The following is a 20,047-nucleotide window of genomic DNA, read 5'->3' on the forward strand; positions in this document are numbered from 1 at the left end:
TGGACAGATCTTTTTAGCGGAGAAAACTGATCACGGGTCATCCTGACACACTTTGTCTCATAATTGAGCAGCTCCCTCATTTCCAATGTTCTTCCAAGTTCTCTCGCTTCTTGCGTTTCCAGTTATTGTACATGCCGTTCTGGTTCCAATAACTTATCTAGCTGCGTCCAATTCGTCAGGAGCGGGTAGGCCATTTGCGATCTAGATCCATGTTCTAAATTGTGTGTGACAATGCTATATAGTTTGCCTGGATGGAAGCGTTCCGGCTTATCATCTTCTACCGGGAGCCTCAAACTCATGGCATATTTCTTTGGAGGTAAAGATCGATTGCTCGATCAAGTTATAGGATGATGATCCATAGCTTTGGTTTCTGGGAAATGCAAGGGTGGAGGATGGTGTGACTCCGTGGTATCCTGTGCTAACCGCGCCAAAGGTCACTGGGGAAGCTCCATTTACATGCAAAGCCCGACTGGATTCGGAGGCTCGCTCAGCAACGACGCTTCCGTAAACCCGAACTTTTTCAACTGGACACAAGTGTTCGTCAGGTACTGCGATGGAGCTTCTTTCACTGCTGATGTCGAGGAGCCCCTCGTTTCATCCTCCGGCCAGGTAAGAAACGCGGCAAAAAGCTGTGAGATCAATCGCGATATCGATCATTTATTTGTTCTTCCTGGAGTCCTCCAGGTTTTGTACTTTCGAGGGAAGAGGATTCTCAGAGCAGTCATTGATGACTTGAGAAGCAAAGGATTGAGCAACGCGACACAGGTTTGTCGAAAAGAAAGGCTACTCTAGAACTTACCTCTCGAATTTTTGATCAGGTTCTTCTATCGGGCTGCTCGGCTGGAGGGCTTTCGACTATACTCCATTGCAACGATGTCCAGAGCCTCCTCGATCCAGGCGTGACACTGAAATGCTTGAGTGATGCTGGGTTCTTCATAAACACGTAAGAACTTGCAAAGAATTTTTTAGACCGTTTAGAAATCTGGCTGGAGTACAGTTCCGATCCTGGTGGTCACTACCTCATGTCAAAGCTTTACAAGGACGTGGTCAGCTTACACAAGCTCGAAAACACGCTGGATCAATCCTGCATTGGTGACTCAAACGGTGATGCTACGAAGGTACTCTCGAAAAGAAGCGCTTTCTTTTGCTTGATTTGTTCTTTGTTTTTGCCAGTGTTTCTTTCCTGAGATCATGAAAGCTTACGTCAAACCACCATTGTTCTTGTTGAATGCTGCTTACGATTCCTGGCAAGTAAGCGCTCGTCTTCGTAGTTTACAAACTCAGAATTTCGTGCTTTTGATAATTTACACAGCTCGAGCACGGCCTTAATCTCTCGAGGGACTCATACAACTCTTGCATCAGCTACTCGTCATGCCCACCAGTTGAACTCCTCCAAGGATTTCGAGCAAGCATGCTAGATGCTCTTTCAGGTGGATGGAGCTCGCTGGCTCTTTACATCAACGCATGCTTCACGCACTGCCAAGCAACCTGGGATGCGACTTGGAACATCCCCAAAATCAATGGCAAGGCAAGTCTCCCCTGTCGCGTGACAAGATCTCCTCGAGTTTGGAGTTTACTGATGAGATCGACTTCCGAGTTTTTGCAGTCTCCAGCGCAAAGTGTTGGCGACTGGTACTTCGAGAGGACTGCCCAGCCGGAACAAGCTATTGATTGTGCGTATCCCTGTAATCCAACTTGCATCCAGCAAGCTTAACCAAGGTGGTCGTGAAAGATCTTGTCCGATCATCTGCTAGATGCGTAGATGTTGGAGAGCAAAACGTGAGAGGCCGAGCCGCCGAAGTCTAGTTTGGAAGAACCGAGGAGCTTAGCAACAGCAGACTTTGCACTGGGAGATATAGACCTGCGGTGGAACTGGCCGCTACCGAGCAACACGGTCCACGCGACGCTATCGGGCACGAATGGCATTGTGTCGATCAGCTCCTGGGCATCTTTCGCCTGTCCCGACCTCGCGAGAAGATCCACCATGGAGCAGTAGTGCTGCATCGTTCGCTCCAGTTTGTAATCAAGCTCCAAGCTGACAAACAGTCTCCGTCCCTCTCGGAAGAACGATCCGGCGTGGCTGTGCGCGCAGGCAACGAGAACGCACAAGACCGAGACGTCTGTGGGAGTGAGACCCTCCAAGAGCATCGCCCGGAAGAGATCTAGAAGGTCTTGGCAGTGGCCGAGCCGACAGTAGCCAGCAGCGAGGGTGTTCCAGGTAACAACATCTCGCGCCAGTACCCGATCAAACAGCTCTTTGGCCTCCACCAGCTTGTCATTTTGAGCGTAGGCCCCGATGATGGTCGACCACGATGTCGTGTTACGCTCCGGCATGGAATCAAACGCGAACTTTGCCGCTTCCAGCTCACGGTTTCGAGCGTAAGCTTGAACCATGGCGCTCCAAGTTACCACGGTTCGTTGAGGCATCCCGTGATCGAACAAGCTCTTCGCTGATGCGAGTTCGTTGTTCTCGGCGTAGGCCTGTAGCATTGTGTTCCAGATAACGTCGTCCCGTTCGTCCCGAGGAACGGAGTCGAAGAGATGCTTCGCAGCCTCAAGATGCCCGGAGTGGGAATATGCAGCCACCATTGAGGTGATTGCCACTAAATTCCACTCGGGCATTCTCTCATAAAATGACTTGGCATTGTCAATGCTGCAAAGTTCCGCATAGACTTTGAGCATGGCAGTCCAGGCCACTAGATTCCTTTCGTGCATTTCATCAAAGAGAGCCTTGGCTTTGTCAATTTGCCACGCTTCGGCATATGCCACGACCATGACAGTCCAGGACACAATATTCCTACAGGGCATAGTATCAAAGAGATTCCGGGCATCCTCAAGGCATCCGTGCTGTAAGTACGCTTGTAACATAGCGGTCACCACAACCACATTGGGAGACTCCAGGCGATGGAAGATTCTCTTGGCCATATCAAGATGCCCAAAATGAGCATATGCCGAGATAATCGTACTCTGCGAAAAATTGTTCTTTACAGGCGTTGCATCGTACAAGCTCTTGGCCTCCTCAAGATACCCGCACTGCGCAAAAGCTTGCATCATGACCGTCCATGCCACCTCGCTCTTAACTGGAATTAGGTCAAAAAGTTCTTTAGCTTGCTCAAGATGCCCATTTGCGGCATATGCCGAGAGCATGGCGCTCCACGTCACGGCATTCTTGACGGGCATCTGGCGGAAGCAATGCTCCGCTTTGCCGACATTGCCGCTCCGCCCATACGCCGCCAGCATCGTCGTCCACGACACAACGTTTCGATCGGCCATTCTATCGAAGAGCTCCTCCGCCTCGTCCAGATGCCCATTCTCGGCAAGAACCTGGACCATGATCGTGTGCGTGACGACGTTGGGTTGCGGGACGCGATCGAACAGCCGCCTGGCGTGATCGACGAGACCGTTCTGGGCGTACACCGAGATCATGAAATTCCAGGAGAAGACATTTGGATCGATGAGCTGCGCGAACACATCGGCCGCGTCGCTCGCGCTGCCGCATTTGCCGTAGGCCTGGATCAAGAGATTGGCAAGGTATCTGTCCTGCGATGCGAGAACTCGCGCGTGGAGCTGCCGCGTCGAGGAAAGATCGCCCGCACTGGCGCAGGATTGGATGAGGCACGCTAGCTGAGATCGAGACAGGAATCTCTCCTCCTGGCTTAGGGCTTGAGGAAGAAGAAGCATGAACCCTAATATGGGTTTCTAGGAGAGCGCGAAAGCGCTATGGCGACAGAGCCGGCAGGCAAGTAGCTCCCATCCTTCTTCTTTATCATCGTAGCTAGGCGCTACTGGAATCTCTCGCTAGATCTCTCGCATTCTTCGCTCACGGGTGATCTTCTCACAGGAGCTAGGACGGGGACGAAGGTGAAGAAGGTAGCTGGGAAGCGCGAAGAAGTGACCGGGCATTTCGCGTTTGGGCCTGCCGAGGACGATGCGATCATCCGGCAGCGGCTGCTCACTCGGACCACCACGACCCGGGGCGAGCCGCCACTCAAGAAGTTGCTCAAGAAGTTCGTCGCTTTCGTGGCCGAGGTGGATAAGAGCTCCGACAATGTGGTGGAGTGCGAGAAGCTCTACAAATCCTTGCTGCAGGAGCTCAGCACTTTCGAGCTCCCGCTGCTCAAGACGAGGGCCGTGATCGATGCCAACAAGCGCGAGCAGCAGAGTTTCAAGGATTTGCAGCAGCAGCTCGACCAGCAAACCATCCAGGTATTCGATCGAGTTCGTGTTTTCTTTTGTTCTCCTCGAGCTCACTTTCGCACTGAGGCTGAAAGAACCTTTTTTTTTTTTTCCTTTCTTTCAAAGACTAGGAATGACATCGAAGATTTGAAGATCCAACTCGAGCAAAGCAAGATCGAGAGGCAGCACAAAGAGGAGTGCGAAGCCATTCGTCGGCTGATAGCCGCTCAACCTCCGCGATCAGAGACCCAGAACGTGATCACCGAGCTCGAGAAAGAGATCGCGACGCTCGAGGCCGAGAACATGACCGCCACTCGGACACTGGAGCTCCGGAAGAAACAATTCGCCCTCTTGCTACACGCCGTAAGCTCCATTACATCCATCCATCCTTTCATTTTTTTTTTGTCGCGATTAAACCTCCTAGTTGTTCTAACTTGGCCTTGTGTTTCACTCCAGGTTGATTCGCTACAGACCACGCTCGAGGACGAGCAGCAGAGCAGCGCGATCGAGCAGGACACGAGCGGCAGCGGCGCTTTTGTCTCGATGGAAGCTCCAGTGGCGGCTGCCGAGCCCATGGCCGTGGATCCTGTGTGAGCAGCGCCGACAATCAAACCAGACAGGCAAACATTCTTTTCTTTTGCTCCTTGTTTCCAGTTAACTCGCGAACAAACCGAGAATCGAATGTCTCAAGCTTCGCTGACAAACTAAAATCCAATCAATCAGTACGGTGGAGGTGGCGGTAATTCGTAGTGGTATGAAGGTGGCGGCGGTGATTCGTAGTGGTACTCGGGTGGCGGCGGCGGCGGCGGCGGCGGCGGTGACGGTGGCGGCGGTGATGGTGGCGGCGGCGATGGAGGCGGCGGTGGTAGCACGGGCGGCGCCATTACCAGCGGCTCTGGTTGGCAGCTCGTCGGCTGCGAGAGGAAGTCCGCACATTGGTCGTGGGGTCTCTGGTTGGGCTGGTACGGAATACAGTTCCGGTCCGTGTCCACGATCGTCCCGTTGGACGCGGGCAGCGCGAGGCACTGGTGGGCGATGTCCGTGAGGAAGTTATCCTCGAGCGTGAGGTTCTGGAGCTTGGGCAGCTCGCAGATCCCCTCGGGCAGCGGCCCCGAGAGGAGATTCCCCGCGAGGTTGAGCTGCTCGAGCGATTTCATGGCGGCGATGGCGTCCGGGACGTAGCCGCCGAGCTGGTTGCCGCTGAGGTCGAGCACGGTGACCTGCGTGAGGTTGGCGATGGAGTCGGGGATGCAGCCCGTGAGCATGTTGCCCAGGAGGATGATCTCCTCCACGCTGCCGTTGAGCGCGCCGATGGAGCTCGGGATCTCGCCCTGGATCATGTTGTTGGCGAGGACGAGCACCGAGGCGGTGGAGTTTGCGAGCGTGGCCGGGGCGGCGCACTGGAAATCGTTGTCGTTGACGAAGATGGCGTCGAGGCCGCGATCGAAGAGGCGGGAAGGGATGGCGCCCCGGAAGCGGTTGAAGCGCACGTCCAGGTAGCGGAGGCTGGGGAGGTCGAGCGTGACGTTGGGGAAGGGGCCGGAGAAGCGATTGTTGGAGAGGTCGAGCTCGTAGAGGTGGGCGAGCTTGCAGAAGGAGGGCGGGACGGTGCCCCAGAAGAAATTGGTGTTGATGTGGAAGAGGACGAGGTAGGAGAGGAGGCCCAGCTCGTCGACGAGCTTGCCGCTGAGGTAGGCGTGGTTGAGATCGATGCCGGTGACCACCCTCTCGCAGGAATCGTCCGGGGCGGCCGAGCAGAAGACGCCCTTGTAGCTGCAAACCTCGTCGCCGATCCACGTCGCGGTGATGTTGAGTGGATCCTTGGTGATTGCCGCCTTCCACGCCTGGAGCGCCGTGTAGGCGTCCCACAGGCTCCGGATCGATGCCTCGGACGCGCCCTCGAGCCGGCGCTGGCGCTGGAACCTCATGTGCGTGTGTGAATGCGCTGCGGCAGCATTGATCCTGCTGCTCGATGCCTGCTGGATCGCCGCAGCGATTATCAGCGAGAGAGAGAGGAGGAATCTGGAAATCCCGCGCATGATTGCTCGCTTCTTATCGAAATTCCCCGGCCAAGAACAACCAAGAACAAGAGAGAGAAAGAGACAGAGAGACGAAAAAAGAGGGCAATTGCGAAGCCGATCGATGGATGGATTGCCCGCGCGCGCGCGCGCTACCGAATTCCCAATGCGGCTGCCAGATCCTGTGACTGGCGTGATGAATCCGCGGCCACTTTGGAGGAGATCGCAAGCAAAGTAGAAATGTAGTACCGCCTCCTCGGCGCGCACGGGACACGAAGAAGATCTCTGCCTTGCGACGAGGAAAGGCGCGCGCGCTGGGAAGGAATCCTGTGAGCGCAGATTTTCATGCCATTCTCCTCCTCCTCCTCGCCCTCCTCCTCCTCCTCTCTAGCTTTCCAAACGAAATATAAAAACACACAGCCGCCCACACAGGAGAAAGAACTCGTCAGTGGCAGCCGTTCGATGGGGCGCATCTACGGCGGAAATAGAAACTTCAAACTGTAGCCGTTGGATGGGGGCTAGGGCGGCCGCGTGGCGCCATCCCAGCCGCTGTCCAGTTCGCGGGCGGATGTCTTTGAAAAAATGGCTTCCGATCGTGGCACGACGTTTGTTCGTGTTTACTACGCTCTCAGGCTGTGGTCCATGACTTTGCTTGCTTGTTTTCTCGTGAGGATTGCGGCTTCTTATCTCTCGTCAGAGCTCCTCTCTAGACATGGGCACCACTCTTTGGTCCCAGCGTGTTGGTCGCCAGCGTTCCAAAAATCCTGTTGCGGGGGACGAATTCACTCCTGCTGGGATGATCATACATGACAGCGGCGGGGCTCCAAATCATGCTGGAAGAGGAGAAAACACGCTTAGATCCTCGTCCGGGTCGAGAGAAAAACCACGCACTTACTCGTTTGTTGCGTTGCGAGATACAGTCTTGCAGCACGGATGCTTGGAGCGACTCGAGACAGTTGCGAGAGCTGGTGCTTGTTACCGGGACGCTTTCGTTGTGCAGGGAAGAATCGTTGTTAGCCACAGCCATCGACAGTTCGGTCCCACGCCAAGTGGGATTTTCTTTTCGGCTTGGAAAGAGGCGGCTTCTTCTCGCTTCTTATCTTCGCTTTCTTTGCAGAAGACCGATTGATTGGAACTGCACAGGAACCAAGAAAAACTAGAGAGGTTAGTCCCTTTGTTTTTTCTTGGGACGGGTACAATGTCTAAATCTTACTGCGGAGTGACCTCTGCCACTTTGCCTGCTGCACGGTCGAAGAATAATTTTGTTTTCTCTGCAGATAAAATACCAACGTTAGGTGCTGCATCAGCGTACCGATGGAGAAGAGAGAAAAACGAAACAAAAAAGAGAAAAGCCGCCTTACAATACAGCCTACGGGTCGCAAGGCACCATGAGCTTTGGCGAGAGCTAAAAGATGATCCAAAGACCACGAGATGGAGATTCTTCGCCTTCCCTTGAATATTTTACGAGTTTTCAACACGTAATCCCGTTGACGTCAGGCTCGTCCGACAAAAATCGCACTGCAGCATAAACAAAACAAAGAAGTTACGAGTAAGAAAGCGAAGCAAGAACTCACCAGTGTGATTGACTGAGTTACAACTCGTCCACTATAGCCGGACGCGGCTTCTCTTGATCCTGGCTGTTATATACACTCCAGACTTCATCATCGCTTTCCTCACCAGTGCTGTAAGCCGATTCCTCCTCGGCCTTCCTGTAGCTGTAGTTGGGAGCCGAGTTATCTGCATGATCCCTTCCAAAGTCAGCCTCGCCGCTGCAGAAGTCAGCTTCATCGCTGTAATCCTCTTCAGAGCTCTCGTCGTCACTACTAGATTCAGGCTCGGAAACTTCCCCTGCAGTCTCATCTCCACTATCATTTGCCAAGTCGCCTTCCATGTCCGTGTTTGATTCTTCGCGACTTTCATCCGCAAAAGCATAATCCGTTCCGTCTTCTTCTTTAACCGCTGCGACCAGATCGGCGGACAGATCCTCGTCCATGTACGCTGGGTGCTTCGTTCCTTCGGGCCACCCACGATAGAATATCAATTTATGCTTCTCTTGGCATACAAAGGCTGCTCCCGTACCATCCTGCAGAAAAAAGAAGTGCTTAAAGATTGGCACAAGGACAAAGTTGTGGCTAGTTACCTCGATAAGCTTTACCAGCTCTTGGACAGATGTTCCTAAAGCACGACCTTTCATCCCAATCTTTACCAGCGCACGTTTCTTTAGGAAAATCCTGATTGATGTTATAAGGCCGCCAACGAGATTACACTTCCCTGTATCACGAAATTAATAAACCAAAGCGTAGCTTTCAACGACCGTCCTTACCAATATGAAAATGCGAAGGCTTTCCCATCAGTAGCGCCCGCTTCCGCAGTATCAACCTCTCTCTGTTAGAGAGAGGTTCCGCCCGAAGAATCGGACCAAGATCAAGATGCCTCGACCTTTGGTATCGTTTTAATGGCGGCGCGACAGGCATTTCAGCCTGAGTGGCGCCTTTCGTCGACAAAAGCTGAACTGCCTTGTCATCACTGTTGTCGTCTTGGACGTCGGCGTCACTTGCATCTTCATCAGACCCAGCATCTTCATCAGACTCGCTTTCGTCAGCTTTAGCCTTTTCCTGTGAATGAAGCCATCGGTGACAACACTTTGAGAGAAGCTAGATCATACCAGAATATAACCCAGTGATCGAATGTCATGCTCCAAGCTTAAAATGTAGCGAGACAAAGACTGTCGCAGTTACAAGAAAATCAAGATTGGCAAGCCAGTATAGCAGTTGACAACAAACCTCTCGTCGTTGAGTTTCCGTATATCTTGCTAAGGCCTTTCTTTTCGTCAGAAGATTGTGCGGCCTAAGCTCCTCTGGCCGTCTGTAATTTTTCCCACGATAGTACAAAAACACCTGTCCTTTGGAGACTGGATATATGCCAATAAGAATGCCTCCACTTTCGCATTCGATCATTTTCGCGGTATCCTCAATGTCCATTCTGTCCTTTCCCTTGTACACCACTTTCACGAGTTCTCTGTATTTCCAATGCAGATGCATGTTCTCAATAATGCCAGAGTAGACTCCTCGCCGTCCTGTTTACGCACTGAATCAGCGAACACAGAAGATAATTCCAGAAGACTTACCTAGCAAAAGAAATGCTTTCATCTTAAGCCCGACTCTTTGCAGGGTGTAGCGTTCTTCTTCCGTAATCGTTTCGCGGTCTTCTGAAGGCTCACGCGGCTTCATAAGCTTCTCAACTTTAGACAGTGCTTCCTCTGCCTTTTCCTTCTTACGAATGGCCTACAACAAATACCGCACTATGACCAAAGAACATAAAGAAAACGAAGCTACTTACAATGTCGAGCCGCCTCTCTATCCGTCTTGCTCTGGCTGCTCTGGCAGCTTTCATAACGATCGCTCTGCGTTTCTCCTCTTCTTGGTTCTTAATCCACTCCTTGAGCTTAATATCTGCTTCTGTTTCCTGTGGCCTTTGTTCAACGTGGACTATCTTCTCGGTAACTTTTCCCGTAGGCAGCATTCTTGCTTTGTCTTCAACGTCTTTGTTTGCAAAAGACATGGCTTCTCGCTCTTCAAATGCAGCAGCAATTGGAGCAGGAAGAAAATCTTTTCCTCTGTAAAATATCATGTGGGTTTTCTCTCTTCCAAGAAGTACACACCCTGTAAGCCGCTGCATCAACCAAAAAAAAAAGTGTAAGATGAGACTTCAGGAACTCTACCGTGCTGACTTACAAAAGCGAATTGACAACCTTAAGTTCGTCAGCCATTTTTGCGTTGTCTGTACTTTGAACGCTTTGCTTGATCGCAACCTTGGTGATTTCTGTCTTTTCCCACAACTTCACCATTGCCTTGGCCAGACCCTGGAGCCCCTTATTTCTTGCTACAAAAACGAAAAAAAAAAACCATCAGAGAGAGGGAGAGAAAAAGAAGAAAACAAAAGAGCTTACAAATAACAAACTGCGGTGGCATTTGTCTTGCAAGCCGCACCAGATTCGTAAACTCCTTATCGCTAAGCTTGGGTTCCATCCCATATGGCAAAAGTCGATATGGTGACTTGAAGTTATGATCGATTGCAGGCAACTTATCCCCATCAACTGGCACGGGTCTATCACCTTTCCAGTCTGCATATCTCGGACCAAGCTCGGCCAACAATCGATCCATCTGCATCTCGTACTCCGCCTCGATGAACGGAATGTGGTTCACGAACTCCTTGAACTGTGTATCGATGCCTAGCAACTCTCCCGATACGTGTGACTTTTCTGGTTTCTCCACACTTTCTTTCGGTTTCGACACGCTTTCGGTTGGAATCCATCGTTCCTTGGGAGGACCAGCGTAGTCTTTCCCACGATAGATCACGAGCGCAGTTCCAGCTCGCCAGATTACCAAGCCTCCTGTTCTTTTCTGTAATAAAGGAAAAACAAATCAGGCCAATTGTGAGGATAAAAGAAAGGTACTTACCTCCAACTCCTCATGTACTTTCCTCATGTTCATGGCCACCTCTTGGTCACACTTCAGCTTGACAATCTCACTGGTTCTCCATTTCTGGTGAATCGCTTGCACAACGTTGCGGGTGATGCCGAGCTTCTTCACTTTAATCCGCTCCTTTGTGTGGATAATCATCGTTCTCAACCTCCTAAGCTCGGCATCCGGAAGCACGAGCTCGGCAAGCGATGGTGGTCTCACTCTTCGCTGCGGCTGTTCTTCTTCTCCAGACAGAGCCTTCGAAAAATCCTCCATTTCCCACGGAAACTTTGGAGCAGGCTTTGGCGGCTCCTCCAAAACCATTGCTGGCAAGTTGGCGTTCCATGTCTGTGATGGAAACGTAGACAACATGGAGCTTTCGCCAGGAGGAGTGATTGCTGGACCAACTAGCCGGTTCACTAGATTCCCAATCCTGGATTCGTTCCTCTGGGGAACGATGTCTCTCTGGGGAGCTTTTATCCTGCGTAAGTTGTCAGCGATCTGCGACACTGCGGAAGAGTCTCTCGTGGATTCGGCTACCTCGTGCTGTTGAAACTGCTCGTAAGAAGTTATTAGCGGGGGATTCGTGCTGGTTTGGTTGTATCCAAGCGGATACCCAGAGATCGTCGAGAGAACCGGATCCTTCCTCCGCCAGGTTCTCTCGTCCACTCGCGGCTGCTGCTCATCGGCATGCGTCCATGGAGCCTTGTACTTGAGAGGATTCCACGATGCATCAATTCGGTCCTTCTCATCCTTCCTCCTGTCATAGCTGCCCTGCTGCTCCTCCTCGTATTCCAGACCATCTAGGGCGGCTATCCAAGCGGATTCTTGCGAGCTATCAGCTACATTGCTCCCGTTTTGCAATGCCGCGATGCAAGAACTCGATCCTGCGAGCCTGCTGAATCGTCAGGAAATGCCGGTCAGAGCCGAGAGAATTCTACCTCGCACAGTGCTGGCAGCTCACGCCCGACGATCGCCGCGGCCTGGGGCGTCCAATGCGGCATGGATTCGGCGCCAGCCCCCACGACAGTGTCGCCATAGTGGATAAACCCTAAAATATCACAGAGTCCCTTCTGCCCTAATTTTCTGGGCGATGGCGTCGTGATCCACCGGGCAAAGATGTTCTCGGCGCTCAAGATGTTTCGGCTGGCTCGATTTGGATCCGCCCATCTCCTAATGCGCGGCCGTAGCTTGTTCTTGGGCTTGGACAGGCAGAGCCTCTTGTCGTGGATTCACTCCTTCGTCAGGGTATGTTGCCTGGGGATTGTTTGTATGAATCCAGCGTCTGCCTCGCTGCTGAGCCAGTGAAGAACACGCAAGAACAAGATCATTTGTAAATAGGGAGGGATAGAATGGCAAAATGGGGGCACAAATGGATGCCGTCACAAAGATTTTGCGTTGCCGATCGTCCCGCATTGTAATTTGATCCTCAATCACCCCATAAGTTTCTTCTTTCATTTCTCTCTCGTTTCAAGCTCTTGCAAGAAGAAAATCGAATAGAAAGATTCGCGCTAAGATTCTCGTTTTGACTGGCTGGTCAACCTGGTAGTGCCGCCTGCGGTTTCCTTGTACGGAGAATATTTCCCAAGTGAGAAAGGAAAGTTTTATTACTCAAATAGAACACGACATTCTTTCACCCCTGTTTTTAGGGTTTTAGAATGCGCGCTCTTGTATTGCCGCCTTCTCAGGGGCCATCGCCATTCTTTCCCTCGACACGGCGCGCCGATCGCATTGGCGATGGAAGGCTGTCATGCGCCAGAATCGGATTCTCGGAGTACGCCGACAAGGTAATCTTCTCGCGTTCTTTGGAATTTCACGCGTGGATCAACGCCTCGCCAGGAGGAATGCAAGCTGCCTGGCGAGCTCGTGGCGCAGCTCAAAGCGGAGCGAGCGGAAACTCTCAATGGTGCTTCGCTTCCAAGGTACTCCGGGTAAATGGATTGATCTGGTAGTGACGATTATGATGGCAGGAACTTTAAAGCGACAGAAGGCGTTTTTCAGCAAGGACGTCCACAGGAACCGGATAACAAATTATCACGGTCGCTTAGAACTTTGATACTAGACAACTACGATAGCTACACTTACAATCTCTTTCAGTTGCTTTCGATAGTGAACGGAGGTAAGAACTTGGAACTTGAAAGTGCTCTCATTCACGAAAGATTGTCTATCTTTGCAGTGGCTCCCGTCGTGCTGAAAAACGATGAGTTAACATTCCGTGAGCTCCAGCGCGTCCTATACGAGTTTGACAACGTTGTCATATCACCTGGTCCTGGATCGCCGGATCGTTCTTCTGATATAGGTTCTTTTGTTTTGTGACTTTCTTGCTCGGCTTTAGCTTTCTTATGGTCCAGGTGTTTGTGTGCGGCTTTTGCAAGAATGTCATGACATTCCCATTTTGGGAGTTTGCATGGGACATCAGGTTTTTATTATTTCTTCTGCTGGTTTCGCTCTCTTGGTAAACAGACTTATCTTCAGGCTTTGGGATATGCACACGGAATGAGAATTATACACGCACCAGAGCCAGTTCATGGGCGTTTGAGGTTTTTCTTATTCATTTATAGAGTTTCGGTATCGTTATTTGTTTGGCTTGCTTTGTAGTGCTATTCAACATACACACCATCCACTTTTCAGAAACATTCCTTCCGGTTCCGGTTTTAAGGTAGCTCGCGAAGTTTTCTGCGTTTTTATGTTGTACAGTCCTCTGGCAGGTCGTAAGGTACCATTCGTTGATATTAGAGAGTGCTTCTCTTCCTTCGAGTTTGATCCCTACTGCGTGGACATTGTCTGAGAAGCCTGTTCCGTGTGGCCGAACAGTAGAGGAACGTAGGAGCTTGTTGGAAACAGATGAAACTTTTGAGGCTACTTATCACTCAAATAGTTTGCTGATGGGCGTTTCACATAAAAAATGGCCGCATCATGGAGTCCAGGTAAATTTTATTATCCTGTTCTCTTTATTGACCACATTGTTGTTTTAGTTCCATCCAGAGAGTATTGCTACTATACATGGAAGGCAACTTTTGGAGAACTTCGCTGAAATCACACGCTGCTTTTTGAGAGCAAATTCACGGGTATGTGTTTGTGTTTCTAGACGAGCTTAATTCGGTTCAAGTGGCAGACTTTTTGTGTAGGTTCGAGCAACCACCGGTGCCTTGGGAAGGATCGCGGAGACGTTCAAGCCTGTTGCGCGTGTCCCTTTAAGGCTTTGTTTTAAAAAACTTCGAAGCCTTGAAACTGCTGTTGGCGGATCCGAGAATATCTTTCGTGTAGTTTATGGCCGGAACTCAGTTGAGAACACTTTCTGGCTGGACAGCGCCACTGCGGACAAGGTTGCTTATGGTTCGACGTCTTTCTTCCACTAAAAGACTCTTTTATCATTCCAGAATAGATGCAGATTTTCTTACATGGGCGGGAAGGGTGGTTGTTTGTGGCAAAAGATCACATATTGCCTGTCAAACGACTCGTAAGTTTCTTACTTTTTAACTGCATGAATTTTTCATGGTGTGTTTACAGAAGCCGAGGTGTTCTACGAGTTGAAGATGTAAATGGTGATGTGTTTCAGAAAGCGCTGTGCGACGGCTTCTTTGAGTTTATGAACAAGGTGTGACGATTTCTATGTATAACTTCATCTCTCTTTTTTTTTCTCTCCAGGAAACACAACGCTACAGCTGCAGAAAAGAGGATTACCAGCAGCTGCCTTTTGAATTTGTTGGTGGTTTCGTTGGCTATCTTGGGTAAGCAAAATATTCTTCTTTCCATTTCGAAAACATTACATAGGCCTTCAACAGATACGAGTTGAAATGTGAATGTGGTCCGTTATCCAATCGTCACAAATCCTCTGTTCCGGATGCTGCATTTTTTAAGGCCGATCGTTTCATTTCTATAGACCACTTGACTGGCGATGTTTATACAGTTGCTGTACATGAAGAAACCAGAGAATCCACTGAAGCTGCGGTATCTTGGGTCGAACAAACAGCCGAGAAAATTGCTGGTCTAAGTTCCATAAGAGATAACTCGAAGTGTGAGAAAAAATATCCGGAGCACTCGAACAACCTAACAATCACAGAAAACTTCACTCTGTCGAGAACGAAAGACGAGTACATGGACGACGTTGAAAGGTGTCTCAAGTACATTGCCGATGGGGAAAGCTACGAGGTTTGCTTGACGGCGCAAATGAAGAGAAGAGCACTCTTCCGAGATCCACTCGAGCTGTACTCCGTGTTACGCAGAACAAATCCGGCACCTTATGCTTCGTGGCTACACTTTGGCGACGAAGGCCCGTGTGTTTGCTCGTCATCGCCGGAGAGGTTCCTCCAACTCGACAGGACTGGGACTCTAGAAGCAAAGCCGATCAAAGGAACAGTTCCTCGCGGGAAGTCATCTCTGGAAGACGAGATGCTACGATCGCAACTCCGAGAAAGGTACATACTCTTTGACGATCTCTACGTGAACTTTGGGTCGTTGTGCAGCGAGAAGGACCAGGCCGAGAATCTCATGATCGTGGACCTCCTACGCAATGATCTCGGTCGCGTTTGCACCGCGGGCTCGGTCCACGTCCCACATCTGATGGCGGTGGAAACATACTCCACGGTTCACACCCTCGTGAGCACCGTGCGAGGCAAGAAGAGGGCCGACGTGACACCGATCGACTGCGTAAAGGCTGCGTTTCCAGGCGGCTCCATGACGGGAGCCCCGAAACTGAGAACGATGGAGATCCTGGACGCCGTGGAGACTTGCCCGAGGGGAGTTTACTCGGGCGCCATTGGGTTCTTCTCGTTCAGCTCCTCGTTTGATCTCAGCATTGTCATCCGGACGCTGGTGATCCAGGGGGGAGAGATCTCTCTGGGCGCTGGAGGAGCCATCGTCGCGCTCTCGGATCCGGAGAGCGAGTACGAGGAGATGCTGCTCAAGGCGAGAGCGCCCACCAGAGCAGTGGAGATCGCGAGCGAGGGAATGGGAGAAAATTGAATTTGAATTTATTCCTGGATATAGGGTGAATCTAATCTGATTCTTTGTAAGATTCCTTTTTCTAGGGCTTTAGGCAATGGCGTACGAGCTCCTGGCGCAGGCTCGCGGCGACGTCGAGGATGCGCTCGCTAGGATGCTGCACGCCAAGAAAGCCGGCACGGCAAGAGTGGAGCTTCCGGAGCTCACGACGGCGGCATCGATTCTCCTGCTCAACTTGCGCCAGGTGAGAATTTGCCTTCTCCTTCTCTTGATAAGTCGCAATGTGGATTCTTGTAGATAAATCGAGTGATTCTTCAAGAGGAGGACAGAGTCAAGGTCGAGACCGAGGCCGCCAAGAGTCCGCTGGATCGGACTACGCTCCAGCTCCATAATCTGCTCTACGAGAAGAACCATTACCTCAAGGCGATTAAGACCTGTAAGGATTTCAAGTCGAAATATCCCGACATAGAGCTCGTGCCCGAGGAAGAGTTCTTCCGGGATGCGCCGGAGGAGCTCCTGTCTGATCCTGCCATCAAGAATGATCCACACAAGCTTATGCTGCAGCGTCTCAACTTTGAGATGCATCAGGTAAGGAAGTTTTCGCATTGTTTTCTTTCTCTTAACTTGGTTCTCTTTTCAGAGAAAGCAACTATGCAAGCAGCGGGAACTACTAGAAGCTCGCAAGAAAATGCTGCAAGAGAACATTGCAAACCGGAAGAAATTCCTCTCGAGCTTGCCATCCCAACTCAAGGCTCTCAAAAAGGCTTCTTTGCCTGTCCAACAACACCTTGGGATCTTGCATACCAAGCGCCTGAAGCAGCATCAGCTTGCGGACTTGCTTCCTTCTCCTCTTTATATACTTTACGTGCAGCTCATGTCGTATAAAGAGGCCTTTGGAGAGCCGATTGACGTCGAGATCATGGGAAGCGCTAAAGAAGCTCAAGCATTCTTGAAGCAAAGTACAAACCGAGAATCAGGTTATTTTTAACATCTTTTGTTTTCTTTCAGAAGCTAATGACTTGTAACTACAGGTCCTGGGTCTTTCGATGAGCAACACAAAGCAGACGATGAAGTACTGGATGATGATGACGAGTCTCAACGCCGGAGGAAAAGAACTAAGAGAACGCATGATGTGGAAGCTGCTGCTGATGCGGGCGTACTGCACGCCCATCCCCTGTCAGTCATTCTCCAGATCTATGACGATGACGATCGAGGAGGGGAGAAAGCCGCTAAGCTACTTACTCTCAAATTCGAGTATCTCCCCAGGTTAAACGTCGTTTGTGCTGGAGTTGAAGGACATCAAGATAGTGATGTTCATCTCCTTGCCAACCTTTTCCCCGACGATGCAGGAGTCACCTTGCCGAACCAGGTAGAAGTTTTGTTTTGGTAAGTTTATTCTGGCTGACCATTGCACTTTCTCTCAGGCCGGAAAAATTCTTGCTGAAAATAAGCTGGTGGAGGACCCAAAACGAACATCAAGATGGTATAAGTGGGCTCAACATTTGGCAGGCATTGACTTCCTCTCTGAGACGCCACAATATCTATGTCATCAGGAGACAGCAGAGGTTATCAAGACGTCCATATCCTCTGGGCTAGCCGTCTACAGGCAACAGCATCGCGTGCAAACTGTTTTGCAGCAACTTCGGAACAGAAAGAAGTCCCAGCTGGCCTTAAAGTGAGTTCTAGAAGGTGTGTGTCGCGTTTTCTTTTGTGATCTCTAGAACTCTTTGTTTGTATGCAGGGGCCAACTTGACTCGTTGGAAAAATTGGCTATTCCGCCTCTCAAGTTCAAGGCCGTGCATTGGGCAACTCATGTACCAAAATGCCTGCTCAAGCGCTGGACGCAAGCGTCCGTCGTGGAGACACTGGCACTGGAAAGTGAAGCTGGTAGAGAGGATGGCGAGCTTCCTCCAGCCGCTATATCGAAGCCGGCGTCTTCAAACGAAAAAGGAGCCAGCTCAAAGAAGAGCGCTCGCTTTGAGGCTCCGGAAGCTCAGCTCGCGGCCCCAAGGCAAGATGCACTACAACCACGGCAAATCGATCTCGAGCTGTCGATCTATTCTTCGGCCGAGTTTGCGGACGAAGAAATGGAGGAGTGTGAGCCGAATGTCCCGGAAGAAAAGGAGGTAGATCTGAGCTGCTCCAAGCAGAACTGGAAGGATTATGGCTCTCGTGCTTTCAATGCTGTACTAAGGAGAGACGACGATGCTTCAGGACGGGCGTTTGAGCTCGAAGCACAGGTAGACGTTTTTCCTTTTGTTTCGTTTCTTTCTTATGACAATGGTTGTTTTTTCCCTTAGGTGACGATAGCTATGGACTACCCCGCGCGTCCTCCACTTTTCCAGCTGCGGCTCTTGTCCGGAAGCACTCAATGCTTTCATCATCCTCCTTCCGCAGGGGTATTGGACGTGACGGAAGCACGCATTCAAGGCTCGGACTGGTTCAATGAGCTACGCGCAATGGAAGGCAAGGTAGCTCTCGTTTTCTTTTCTTGCTCCATCGCCAATGTGATCCCTGGATTTGTTTCGCAGATAAACTGCCAGGTTTTGGAGAAGCTCCCAGAATGGGAAGAAGACAGCGTCCTAGCGCATCAAATGGCGCTCTTGGCCTATCTCTTTGACACCGAGGTTGATGGAGAGCTGGCGAGCAGCCTAAGAAGGATGGATAGCACGACGCGATTGCATCGAGGTAGAGACAGGAGAATCGATCTCAATCTGTAATCCAACAACAACAGCTATTTGCTCGAGGGTGGCAAGGAGCTCATCGCGGAGGTTTGTCGTTGCGATGAGGTACACGCAAAGTCGTAAATTGCTGGAGAAAGAGCTGAAAGCGCATTTTGCTCAAATCTTTGCCAAGAAGAATCGACAGTATTGTCAAGTCAAAAACTATTCACAATTATTTAACGTAGATTGGGTTTGTTTAATTCAAGGTAATGGAGTTAAAGCTCATGGCTGACAATTTTTACTTGGAGCTGAGGAGAGAGATGTGAAGGTGAAAGTGAGGTGATGGGTAATAGATCTAAAGTGGTGATTGGTGCTTGAGAAGGTACTCAAACTTTTGGTGATTGAGATGGTGATTATTTGAGTTACTGGACTCCGTAGTCCCGAGGATAAACCTCATGCGAATGAGGCAAATGAGAAGCAGTGAAGCCATAGATGGAATGAAATCACTCGTTGGAGGCTTGGCAAGATCACTGGGAATGGAAACCAGCTCGCTTCCTTTTTCTGAATGGGTTTCTAGCTCTTTAGCTCACGTACCTGAAAATCCAAACGCGGTCTCCACGTTGCACGGGGCTTTTTTGTAACCTTTGGTAGCGATGTTCGTTTCATTACCCTGACCATCCTGCAACAACCAGGAAACGGGTGAAAGCTTTGTGACCTCTCATCTGGTACTCGGGAAAATTATCCAGCCAACCGAGAAGCCAACTTAGCGTGTTCAATGAGGTAAGCTCTAGTTGCCTGTTATCCTGTGCGTGACTTGGACCTTCAATGGGCTCTCCCTGGCTTAAACTGGCTTTTCTCTGCGAAGTAGTAGATGCCGGCGCGCCACAACACGATGGACAAGCACGCATCCGAGACATTTGAGATAAGCAAGGCAAAGTTAAGGTAAACACGAGAACGACGACGACGACTGGACCAAGCTTGGGAAGGACACTCTGAATGGATTGGAATGAGTGAATGAATGAGCTAGCGCGCACGCAGAGAGACAGGACAATCAATCACCCGATTTCACGAACTTCGTGTGCATGGGCTGTAGAAAATCACTGCTGATGCTGCCGCTTCTTTGCCACATCTCTCCTCTGTATGGTATTTAGATCCTGTGCCTCCGAGAGCACAATGCACATTCCCGGACACGCAAAAGGTAAATAGATGATTTGTACCAGGGTTTAGGGTTTTTCGGTGGCCCATTTTTCAGGGTGTCTAAATTGTGAGTGAAAGTGGAGCACTCGAGCAAAGTGGTTCTTCATGTTTCTCTCTAGAAACGATCGCAAGGGCAGGCCGATCTATCTGCGGAATCGCCACAACTCCGGATCGGCTCAAGCTGGTTTACAACAGCGACACCACCTCACTGGTGCTCTTTTGTGATTCTTTTGTGATGCCTGCTACATGGGGGAGTTCAGTTCTAGCAATGACGTGTTGGACAACTTCGGCCATCAACTTACGATGGCTCACAACTACACTTGCAGTGAGCGCCGTCGCAAACATATGGATGCCCTCGGAAGAAATTCCTCTGAAGCTTGCCAATCAAGGCTCTGAGAAAAGCTTCTTTGCCTTTGGGATCTTGCATGCCAAGCGCTTGAAGCAGCATCAGCTTGCGGACTTGCTTTTTTCTCCTCTTTATATACTTTATGTGCAGCGAGAGCCGACTAAAAAAGCTCACTCATTCTTCATTCTTGAAGTAAAGTACCGAAAATCAGGTGAGTTTTCATTCATAAGGTCCGAAGCA

The 20,047-nt window shown here is 50.5% G+C and overlaps 6 protein-coding genes across 6 annotated transcripts; 4 read left to right on the plus strand and 2 right to left on the minus strand.

Moving 5' to 3' along the window:
• Positions 1–97: 97 nt before the first annotated feature.
• LOC9630937 (pectin acetylesterase 9) lies at positions 98–1,728 on the plus strand. The gene is made up of 9 exons (XM_024672927.1): positions 98–185; positions 243–316; positions 362–609; positions 685–765; positions 819–943; positions 998–1,118; positions 1,174–1,251; positions 1,313–1,528; positions 1,607–1,728. The coding sequence occupies exons 2-9, from the start codon at positions 298–300 to the stop codon at positions 1,712–1,714; spliced, it is 996 nt and encodes a 331-aa protein (XP_024528695.1). The 5' UTR covers positions 98–185; positions 243–297; the 3' UTR covers positions 1,715–1,728.
• Positions 1,729–1,743: 15 nt separating this feature from the next.
• On the minus strand, positions 1,744–3,681 carry LOC112345626 (pentatricopeptide repeat-containing protein At4g02750-like). Its single transcript, XM_024672779.1, has one exon. It carries the CDS (start codon positions 3,679–3,681, stop codon positions 1,744–1,746), a length of 1,938 nt encoding a protein of 645 aa, XP_024528547.1.
• On the plus strand, positions 3,658–4,919 carry LOC9632871 (THO complex subunit 7A). The gene is made up of 4 exons (XM_002967599.2): positions 3,658–3,739; positions 3,842–4,206; positions 4,303–4,539; positions 4,633–4,919. The coding sequence occupies exons 1-4, from the start codon at positions 3,721–3,723 to the stop codon at positions 4,768–4,770; spliced, it is 759 nt and encodes a 252-aa protein (XP_002967645.2). The 5' UTR covers positions 3,658–3,720; the 3' UTR covers positions 4,771–4,919.
• Positions 4,920–6,686: 1,767 nt separating this feature from the next.
• LOC9630938 (CRM-domain containing factor CFM2, chloroplastic) lies at positions 6,687–11,728 on the minus strand. Its single transcript, XM_024672925.1, has 15 exons — positions 11,599–11,728; positions 10,655–11,552; positions 10,144–10,597; positions 9,946–10,076; positions 9,534–9,866; positions 9,322–9,478; positions 8,978–9,270; positions 8,860–8,919; positions 8,518–8,809; positions 8,335–8,465; positions 7,769–8,277; positions 7,556–7,712; positions 7,408–7,465; positions 7,090–7,329; positions 6,687–7,027 (listed from the first exon to the last, which is right to left on the minus strand). The coding sequence occupies exons 1-11, from the start codon at positions 11,694–11,696 to the stop codon at positions 7,786–7,788; spliced, it is 3,339 nt and encodes a 1,112-aa protein (XP_024528693.1). The 5' UTR covers positions 11,697–11,728; the 3' UTR covers positions 6,687–7,027; positions 7,090–7,329; positions 7,408–7,465; positions 7,556–7,712; positions 7,769–7,785.
• Positions 11,729–11,869: 141 nt separating this feature from the next.
• Positions 11,870–15,657, plus strand: LOC112345674 (probable aminodeoxychorismate synthase, chloroplastic). Its single transcript, XM_024672926.1, has 15 exons — positions 11,870–12,444; positions 12,497–12,579; positions 12,628–12,776; positions 12,834–12,956; positions 13,009–13,076; positions 13,133–13,197; positions 13,256–13,316; positions 13,366–13,584; positions 13,633–13,725; positions 13,786–13,983; positions 14,038–14,117; positions 14,168–14,255; positions 14,306–14,388; positions 14,443–15,075; positions 15,124–15,657. Exons 1-15 carry the CDS (start codon positions 12,316–12,318, stop codon positions 15,620–15,622), a joined length of 2,571 nt encoding a protein of 856 aa, XP_024528694.1. The 5' UTR covers positions 11,870–12,315; the 3' UTR covers positions 15,623–15,657.
• A 6-nt stretch (positions 15,658–15,663) lies between these two features.
• Positions 15,664–18,544, plus strand: LOC9630939 (THO complex subunit 5A). Its single transcript, XM_002967600.2, has 8 exons — positions 15,664–15,845; positions 15,899–16,189; positions 16,242–16,578; positions 16,633–16,970; positions 17,026–17,276; positions 17,343–17,841; positions 17,902–18,072; positions 18,133–18,544. The coding sequence occupies exons 1-8, from the start codon at positions 15,699–15,701 to the stop codon at positions 18,319–18,321; spliced, it is 2,223 nt and encodes a 740-aa protein (XP_002967646.1). The 5' UTR covers positions 15,664–15,698; the 3' UTR covers positions 18,322–18,544.
• Positions 18,545–20,047: the final 1,503 nt, after the last annotated feature.

The sequence above is a fragment of the Selaginella moellendorffii genome, unplaced genomic scaffold (genome assembly GCF_000143415.4).
Source record: "Selaginella moellendorffii unplaced genomic scaffold, v1.0 SELMOscaffold_9, whole genome shotgun sequence".
Taxonomy (NCBI): Eukaryota; Viridiplantae; Streptophyta; class Lycopodiopsida; order Selaginellales; family Selaginellaceae; genus Selaginella; species Selaginella moellendorffii.